Below are 10,337 nucleotides of genomic sequence, written 5' to 3' on the forward strand. Positions count from 1 at the left end.
CTCCGCATGTCTAGCATTTTTTATTAAACAAACACATTGCTCTGCATACATTTTTCTGGGTTTCTCAGAGCCTGCGTTGATAGTATCTAAATTACAGTGTATTCGGTCAGTCAAACGATTTTACTTTTCTTCAAGAACCATAAAGGTTCAAACGGTTTTTTCCCATATGTTATGCTGTGAAACAGTGAAATCAAGTTGGCCCGCGATGGACGCAAATCAGATGTCCCTTTTGAGAACCGTCTGGATTATCCTTGTCTTTTAACAAAGGTTAGTTGGACATTTTGCTTGAATGTGTAGAACGGGAAAATATCTCGCGCGCGAAGTCTTCGAAAGTTTCACATTTTCAGGTTTCCCAATATCTAGGAGTTTTATTAAACAAACATAGTTCTGCATAGAATTTGTTATCTTTATCACTTTGACATCATCTAAATTCTGTCTTCGGTCAGTCAAACGGTTTTACTTTTCTTCAAAATACACCATATAAAGATACAAACGGCATTTTTTTCGCATGTCATGCCCTGTAAAGGTGAGATGAAGTCCCGGGGATGAAGTTGGGCCGCGATAAACCGCGCAAATCGGATATCCCTTTGATAACGGTCTGGCTTATCCTTGTTTTAGTTGCTAACGAAGGTTGGTTGAATATTTTGCTTTACGAACAAGACATGCAGAATAGGAAAATATCCCACGGACCCTCCGAAGGTCTCAAATATTTCTAGATTCCCAAAAAAGACCTTGTATGTTTCGTTCTGAATTTGAGACTGTAGCCGGATTTTCGTCTCTGTTCATGTGGAGAGCAGAACGAATCAGGTAGTGCTCGAGCGGCGTTTTTGCAAGTGCTTTGGACTTGTTAGTTTTAGTTAGATCACATTGATTTGCATAATATATTTTCGTATATATAATTATAAATCGATAAATATTATTACATGGAGTATATGTAAGCTAGGCTGCATTAATCGTTTCATCATTCGCTTTCCGGGAATCGAAGACGTGAAATGTGATCTTCCTAGTTATGTCTACCTTAAAAATTATCTGGTGAAATGACAAAATCTCGCCCGAGTCTATTTTTGAAACCCCGCCACAACCGGAACACCATTCGAACAAAAATGGTTACTCGCGAATAACACGCAAACGACTCGTTATTCACGAGCAAATGTTTGTCTGAAAAACGTCTTGGACTATGTCAATTTGCCATGAGATCGTAATTGATAGAAGGCAGTTTTTCATGCGCGAGAGAGAATTAACTTTTCATCGATAATAAGAAAGTTCTTTTCAGAGTCAAGGGCGGACACACCAACAAACAAACAAACAAACACAATTTATTTGCATAATAAAAACCTTTCCAGTTGAAGGGATCAAGTTAAACTCCTCGTTTAACACAGCACTAAACCTTTCTTGGCTGATTGCAAGATAAAATACGAAGCCTGTTTTCTTTTTCCACAAGACATTTAATTTCTTTAACTGTTTTTTAAATAAACAGTTTATTTTCCATAATTGAAATTCAAAAGGACTGCTCTGGGCAATTAGGAAATTAAGAATATTTAAAACGCATAAATAAGCTTTCTTTTCGTTCAGAAAATAATTTTTTGCTCTCCTAGAGAACCTTCTAGTTATTAGTTGAGTTAATCTGTTTTTATTTTTACTTAGCTTGGTCTCATGTAAACTTATACTTCGACATAAATCAACAGCGTTCTGTTAATAGTGTTTTGCAGAAACGGCAGCTGTTTCTTTTTCAAAAAATAAAAGAGTCGTATGGGTTTAAACGGGTGGTGTCGCGATGCTATAGTTGACAACTGAGGGACATATTCGTTCCAGTCGCGTATTTTCTAGAGACGTGGCCTCTCACAATGTATTTGCAAGATAAGAGTGTCTTTATGGCATGGGTGGGCTCCCCATCACAGTCACGAATAAGTCTATTTTTAGAATACCCGTTCCCGCCAAAATCAGTTGTCATGTCCCTGAAAAAAACATGGCAGAAGCAGTGACATAACGCTTGACATGGCTTCTTCTGATTGGTTAAAATTGGCGGCCTTTTGTTGTTTGGCGCGCAAAGCGTGGGGCAAGACCGCAAAGTGATAGATCAACACTGTTATCTAATTTACTCTTGGTATTCGTGGAAGGCGGAATGTGGCCGACGTGCAGCGCCGGCTCACGTATCACGCCTTTTCTTGGAAAACACACAAAGTACGTCAGTTAGATTGCAATGTGTTTTCCAATGGCATTGAAAGATGAAATAATTTGTTGTCGAACTTTTAATAAAAATCGGTTTAGCGGTTCAGGATTAAGCTTAGCTGGGGTGGCTCCTAATAAAGATCCAGGCGCAGAATTCACTATGCTTGGTTGGACTGTCTATGGACGTCGACCGGTGACAGAAAGTGTCACCGCAGAAAAGCAGTTTCTTCTCACAACCGGTCAAGAAGAGTTTGAGAAGCTGTGCTCGCTGGACGTTTTAGGGCTCAGAGATACAAGGTCAACAAAGAACAAGAACGTACACGAAGATTTTCTCCAGCAGCTAAATAAGACGCAAGGGGGCTTCTATGAAACAAGGTTGCCTTGGAAGGAGGATCATGTACCACTTCCGACTAACAAGAAATTGTCAGTGGCTCGACTGAACAGTACAATCCGGAAGCTGGAGAGAATGGGAAAGCTGGAGGACTATGATCAAATAATGCAGGAACAAGTGGCCGCTGGAATTATGGAACCTGTACCCCCTCATCAAACGGGCGAGGTAGTGCACTACATTCCCCACCAGGCAGTCATTCGAGAGCAAGCAGAAACGACCAAGATAAGAATTGTCTACGATTGTTCATCAAGGGCCGACACGCAGACCCCCTCTCTCAATGATTGTTTGGAGACTGGACCGCCACTACAGCCTCTCCTGTTTGACATTCTTCTCCGGAACCGGATGCGGAAACACTGTGTTACCGGAGACATTCAGAAAGCGTTCCTCCAAATTCGGGTACACGAACAAGATAGAGATGCACAGCGGGTCCTATGGTACGACAACCTAACGGACAGAAACATAGCGGAGTACCGTTTTACGCGAGTGATATTCGGAGCCACGTCAAGTCCATACATCCTTGGGGCGACTCTCCAAAAGCACATTAAGGGTTACAACGAAACGTTCAAGGCCACAGCGCAGGCGCTTTTAGAAGACACCTACGTTGATGACATTCAGGGGGGAGGCGATGTGGAAGAAGACGCGGCTACATTTAAAGAAGAGGCTTCCAATATAATGTCAGAGGGCGGTTTTACCCTACGCAAATGGCACAGTAACGTGGAACAATTAAATTCAGTTGAGAAAGTGACAGAAGGAGAAGAGACGTACGCCAAGAGTCTGGTGGGAAACAGAGGAAACAGAGAAACTAAAATCTTGGGCACACTGTGGGACAAGGCGCACGACACGCTGAGTATCGACTTCAAAACGTGCTTAAAGGCGGACAAGCCTCTAACAAAGAGGAAAATGATCTCAGCCATTAACAGCATTTAACGTACTGGGATGGAGCTCTCCAGTCACTATCACTGCCAAGCTCATTTTTAGTCAAGTATGCCTTCTGAAATTACATTGGGACACTGAAGTACCTGCCGAGATTCAAAGAGAATGGAGATCGTGGACTAACCGCCTGCAAAAAGCGCCAACCTTGACCGTACCACGCTGTGTTTTCAAGCACAATCGAACCCACTTTGAGATTCATGGTTTCGCGGATGCGAGCAAAGTTGCTGTTTGTGCTGCCTTGTACATTGTGTCATATCAAGACTCGACACCAGTAGACCAGAACTTACTTGCAGCCAAATCAAGAGTTGCACCAAAGGAAATGAGCATCCCGCGTCTGGAGTTGGTTGCCCCACACACGTTGGCGAAACTTGAAAACAACGTAAGCCGAGCATTGGCGTCCTTCCCCATTACAGCCTACCATAACTGAGTAGACAGCATTACAGTACTCTGTTGGCTGGCGAATCGTGGAGAATGGACAACTTTCGTAAACAATCGTTGGAAAGGATGGAGTCACAAGAGGATACAAGATCCTAACTGGCAGCGGGTACATCATCGAGAGACCTCAACAGTTGGTTTGCGATTTGGAAATCGGTGGCGTAGGTGATGACTCCAGTCCCTCTGATGGTAACGCCGGACCGAGCGGTTATTTTCAACAGCAGCTACCGGCGGTCAGGGTGAGGCGAGAAGCAAGGCGTACAGCAGCGGATCGTTTGGTAGGAATAATGGCGAACGAGAACGAGGAGGACTGAAGTACCGGCGCCGAACTAGTGATACATTGCGTGACAGTTCGTCACGCTAATTGACTCAATATCGGAACTATTTTATGCATTTATAATCGTTTTGTTTCGCAATTATTCTTTCTGATTTAGAGGATACAATGAACACTGAGATCGATTGAGCACCAGTAACTAGCTATATTAAAGTTATATCGAACTTTAATAGGGGGAGTGTGTAAGAAATGTCTTGATTGCGTGACGTGTTGTTTTTACAGCTTTGAGAAATCGACACCCTTATTTTTCATGTTGCTAAGTGATTTAACTATTGAATTTCGAATTATGTGATTTTTTAAGCACGTACGTGGGGAGCGAGTGATCTGTTCGGTTGATTGTTAGACATTCTAGGGTTTTATAGGTATTAAATATATTTTTTTTTACAACGCGAGTCTTCAGTGTCACAGGGAATTGGGGCCAGCAATTAGATTCCCCACACCACCATACACATACACTGATTTGTTGGAATTTTCTATCCCTGGAAACTCCTTTGGCATCAGTAAGGACCCCACCACAAGAGCAGAAATTCATAAACATCTTCAGAGATTAGCTGGAACAGTTTGCAGTGAATACAAGAAGGCAAACAGTGGAAGGCAAAGTCAGGAAGTACACAAAAAGTGCAAGAGGTTTCACATTTATGAAGGACAGACGGTTGACTTGATGGCATTACGAATGCAGAATGAGCTTATCCAAGATGAACTTCAAGAGTGAAAAAAAAGTTATAGTGATTTGGAGTCAGAACTTAAAAAACTTTTTCAGGATATGCAGGTGGCAATCCAAGAAAAAGACAAAACAATTGAGAATCTAAAAACTATCAATGAAGGTCTCTCAAGTTGTGTGAGTACTCTTGAAAATAGTGCTTACAAAGGGAAAGACATTTCCAAAGTATCAAAGAAATCAAGAACATCAAAATCGTTTTTATCAAGAGCACAGTCAGCCCTCTGGTTTGCCACCTCATTTGGACTTGAAGTCAAGATTATCACAGTCAGGGAAACAAAGTCAGGCGAATCACATACTGTCGCAGACAGAAAAACCCCAGAAGCACCAGCTTGCCAAGAAAAAAGACAAACCAGTGGGTTTGAAGCTCTTTCTATAGAGGATAAGTCAAATGTTGAGAAGGTTCTTTTTCTCCTTGACAAATTTTTTGTTGGGGACTCTTTTTACCACGAGCTAACAATGACCATCAATGACTTGCCAAAGTCTTACCTTGTCAAGCAAAGGCGAGATCAACTGAATAATATCTGCCATATTACACGCACTCCTGGTACCGCAGAGGGGGCACAGGTGTTATTTAGTGATCTCCTCAAAGAAAGGCTAAAGGATTACTTGGCAAGCCACCCAGATGGTTATGAAGACACCATTCGAATCAAAATTTCTGGGGATGGGGCAAGAATGACCCGAAATTCTAGCTTCATATTAATGAGCTTTGCCCTTCTGGACTTGGGAGATGATGTAATGGCAGCCAAGGGAAACCATACCATAGCTGTTGTTAAGGGAAAGGAGAATTACAAAACATTACAAGAGTCCTTTGCAGATGTCTTTAATGAAATCAACAGGCTAAATAGTGAAAAGAAAATTGAAGTTAATGATCGGGTGATTAATTTAGAGTTTTTTCTCAGGGGTGACTACAAATTTATTTTACTGATGATGGGACTGAAAGGTGCCACATCCTATTATGCATGTGTTTGGTGCAAAGTGCACAAAGATCACAGGTGGGACACTAGTTTTTCTTTGCATCATTATGAATCCTCAAATCTAAAGAGGACTATTAAAGAGATATCTGAGCTGGCAGAGAAAAAAGGGAAATAAAATTACTGTTGTGAACACACACCACTAGTTACAATAGAACTTGGTCATGTTATTCTTGATGAACTGCATCTTTTACTCAGGATTCTTGATGTGCTAATTGAAAATTTAATACGAGATGCATTAGAGTGGGACCAAAAGGAAAATAAAAGAAAAACAAAAGGCCAACAAAGAAATACCAACCTTACAAATCTACAAACAACCATTCGATCATGTGGTATCTCCTTTGACATATGGGAAAAAACTAATGCTGATGGGAAAGGGTCTGGCCAATATGATTTCACTAGTCTTCTGGGCTCAGACAAAAAGAAATTGTTGAGGGAACTTCCAGGCAAACTCAATGGTGTCATCCAATCTGACACTGTGGAAGTAGTTAAAAATATATGGGAAAATTTGGGGAAATATACAGTACTGTAACCTGTACTGAGCCTTCCACAGAAATGAGAAATGACTACTTTTGCAAAGCAAAGGAGTGGGTAAATTTGTTTATTTCACTACGAGATAAAAGGGTGGGGTACAAAAGGGCAAATGTGACACCTTACATGCATGCAATGGTTTATCACATTCCCAGGTTCCTAGAAGATTATCAAACCATCAAACTCTTTACTGGACAAGGTGTAGAAAAAAATAATGATATGGCTAGAGCTATTGTTCTTAGGAAATCAAACAACTGGGATGCTCCCACAGATATTTTAAGGCTTGAATCAAGGCAGTGGGAGCTGCGAGAAAGTGAGCGCTCAAAGAGATCCTACACTAAGAAAAAATCCACATACTGGGAGGAAGATCTACGGGAAACAAGAAAAAACAAGAGACAAAAGAACAACTAGATCAAAGGATAATATCATTAGTTTATTATTCACCACTGTACAGGGATTCTAAAAGCTGACCTTTCAAGCTTTAGCCCTTCATCAGAGCATATGTTAACTACCTGTGAGTTGTAAATATAAAAAATATATAAATTTGTATAAGCTTAAATAGATATTGATTTCTATGAATAAACAATTTCAGGTATAATAATATTCAACTCTTCATTTATTTACATTTAGTGTCAGGACAGGCTACATGCTACTTTACAAAAAGAAATACTTAATTTTTCTGGCCTGTACCGAGGGATGGGTACAATTGGCTCTCCTGTCAAGGTACACGTTCTTGGACTCCAAGATAAGAACAATCTTACCTTCACAGGAAAGTCAATTTTAACTCCATCACCTATTCTATCAATTATCATGTTCCACTGGTCAGGGAAGCGGCACCGTTGAAAATCAGCCATTTCTAAAAGAATGTACCCACTATCATTGCTTTTCTGCACTTTATTTTTAAACAAGAAATTGAAGTGAGCATGCTTGAAAGTAATGACAGTGGGCAAAATGCTCTTTGACTTCAGATGCTCTAAAATACCACAGTGAAGAGCTTCACTTGCATCCTGAATTTCTTCCTCTGAAATTATGGGGTTGAGAAAAGACCTACAAATGAATAAAATATTTTAAAAATAGAAGAACCGTAGCCAGGGTAAAACATATTAAAAATTATTATAAAAACGTTCACTGGCTATATACAGTTAAAAACTTTCGAGCTTTCGGCTGTCAGGCTACAGCCTTCAATGGAAATGAATGGAAAAAATGATGACAACTACAATATATACAAAAATAGGTGAGAAAAAGGAATATAAAAACGGGAAAAAATATTTGTCAAAAAAACTAATTGTTCTTTTTTAAAAGAATGAAGTATTGATTAGGGAGCGGCCTAGAATTGTTTTCTGCATGATCTATCGAAGCGGTGTGCCAAGATTCCAGTGTCTTGCGGGTACGAGAAGAACCCTTGTCAATCACTTGGGAATTTTTAAAGTCAATAGAGTGATTTGAAGACCAAGCGTGTTTAGCGATGTTGGAGCCTCTTGCGTAAGACTTCACATTCCTCATATGTTCTTTTTTTCTGGTTTCAAAGAATCTGCCAGTCTCGCCAACATGACTCCATGGGCAGTCAGCACAAGATATTTTGTAAACCACGTTAGGTTGAAGATCGATCGGAGGGCGGGACTTAGGAGAGGGAAACTCCTGTTGTAAAGTCGTGAATGGCTTGCTGACAACTCGAATATCATGTTTTCTAAGGAGTCTAGTTAGAGGCTGAGAAATGCCATTAATATAGGGGAGGACTGCATAATTGGAGAATTCGGAGGGTGCAACCCATTTAAAAAACATGCAAACAAGTTCCTCAGGTGTTGGGATGGGATTTGTTCGCTGAGTAGAAGATTTCTTCTTTAGAATGTTGGAGATAACATTTTGGGGGTAATTGTTAGATCGTAGAGCGTCGATGACATGAATAAGTTCTTTCTCTTTTCCTTGTTTTGTGCTCGGGAGATTAGTTGCGCGATGTAACAAAGTCTCAGCTGTACTGGTCTTGTGTCGTTTGTCATGATGGGAGAAGAAATCTAGATACCTATCAGTGTGGGTTGGTTTACGGTAAACCTCAATAATGAGATCATTATCCTTGCGAGTAACCAAAGCGTCCAGAAAGGCGATCTGGTTATTGTTTTCTTCTTCGATGGTAAAGGAGATGTGTTGATCGATACTGTTATGGAAAGAGTCAACGGCGTTTCTTTTAATGATACAGAAACTATCGTCAACATATCGTTTCCATACTTTAGGTGGAACGGGAGTTGTGTTGATGGCCATCTCCTCGATTGCTTCCATACATGGTTGCCAATTTATGTATGGAAGCAATCGAGGAGATGGCCATCAACACAACTCCCGTTCCACCTAAAGTATGGAAACGATATGTTGACGATAGTTTCTGTATCATTAAAAGAAACGCCGTTGACTCTTTCCATAACACACTCAACAGTATCGATCAACACATCCTCCTTTACCATCGAAGAAGAAAACAATAACCAGATCGCCTTTCTGGACGCTTTGGTTACTCGCAAGGATAATGATCTCATTATTGAGGTTTACCGTAAACCAACCCACACTGATAGGTATCTAGATTTCTTCTCCCATCATGACAAACGACACAAGACCAGTACAGCTGAGACTTGTTACATCGCACAACTAATCTCCCGAGCACAAAACAAGGAAAAGAGAAAGAACTTATTCATGTCATCGACGCTCTACGATCTAACAATTACCCCCAAAAGTTATCTCCAACATTCTAAAGAAGAAATCTTCTACTCAGCGAACAAATCCCATCCCAACACCTGAGGAACTTGTTTGCATATTTTTTAAATGGGTTGCACCCTCCAAATGTCCTCCAATTATGCAGTCCCTCCCCTAGATTAATGGCCATTTCTCAGCCTCTAACACTAGACTCCTTAAGAAAACATGATCATTCGAGTTGTCTAGCAAGCCATTCACGACCTTATTACAAACAGGAGGTTTTTCCCTCTCCTAAGTCCCGCCCTCCGATCGATCTTTCAAACCTAAAAGTGAGTTTACACAAAAATATCTGGTGCCGACTGCCCATGGAGTTAGTGTTGGCGAGACTGGACAGATTTCTTTGAAAAACCAGAAAAAAAAAGGGACATATGAGGAATGTGAAGTCTTACGCAAGAGGCTCCCAACATCGCTAAACACGCTTGGTCTTCAAACTCACTCTATTGACTTTAAAAATCCCAATGAGTTGACAAGGGTTTCTTCTCGTACCCGCAAGACACTGGGAATCTTGGCACACCGCTTCGATAGAATTCATGCAGATAACAATTCTAGGCCGCTCCCTAATCAATACTCCATTCTTTAAAAAGAACAGATTATTTTTTTTTTGACAAATATTTTTTACCGTTTTTATAGTCCTTCCTTTTTCTCACCTATTTTTGTATATATTGTAGTTTGTCATCATTTTTTCCATTCATTTCCATTGAAGGCTGTAGCCTGACAGCCGACAAGCTCGAAAGTTTTTAACTGTATATAGCCAGTGAACGTTTTTTATAATAATTTTTTAAGAATAAATAGTTCTCTTTGTAACAAATTTACTCGTGAAAATTAATCTTGAAATGGCTAAACGACAAACTCAATACAAGGTGACAGTTAAAAACAGCTACAACTGCAGCCATCAATTAGAGCAAACGACTTTGCAACGTCTTCATTTCGATTCTCCCTACTATTCAAACTATAATTTCACGTCAAGTTAACATGGGAATAGCGCTTTTGATCATCTCAAGATTTTACCTTAACGCAAGCGAGTTTTCAATTTTCCTCCGGCTCCCACGAATTTTGAAGCAGACTCGAGTAGCCGTTCCATTTGATGAAATATTCGTTCTGAAGTCATAATAAGGG

General features: G+C 40.3%; 2 protein-coding genes and 1 pseudogene across 2 annotated transcripts in view; all 3 read left to right on the forward strand.

Moving 5' to 3' along the window:
- Positions 1–2,329: 2,329 nt before the first annotated feature.
- On the forward strand, positions 2,330–3,487 carry LOC137971797 (uncharacterized). Its single transcript, XM_068818562.1, has one exon. The coding sequence runs from the start codon at positions 2,330–2,332 to the stop codon at positions 3,485–3,487; it is 1,158 nt and encodes a 385-aa protein (XP_068674663.1).
- A 609-nt stretch (positions 3,488–4,096) lies between these two features.
- LOC137971798 (uncharacterized) lies at positions 4,097–7,528 on the forward strand (annotated as a pseudogene).
- LOC137970790 (uncharacterized) overlaps positions 4,104–10,337 on the forward strand; it is a 52,029-nt gene continuing 45,795 nt past the window's right edge. The window contains exon 1 of the mRNA XM_068817361.1: positions 4,104–4,243. The gene's annotated coding sequence lies outside the window, so the exon portion shown is untranslated. The remainder of the gene's footprint in view (positions 4,244–10,337) is intronic.

This window comes from Montipora foliosa, chromosome 9 (genome assembly GCF_036669935.1).
Source record: "Montipora foliosa isolate CH-2021 chromosome 9, ASM3666993v2, whole genome shotgun sequence".
NCBI classification, from domain to species: Eukaryota; Metazoa; Cnidaria; class Anthozoa; order Scleractinia; family Acroporidae; genus Montipora; species Montipora foliosa.

Bases quoted from the DNA above. Each gene is read 5' to 3' on its own strand.
- LOC137971797 (XM_068818562.1), top strand. From the start codon at position 2,330: ATGCTTGGTTGGACTGTCTATGGACGTCGACCGGTGACAGAAAGTGTC.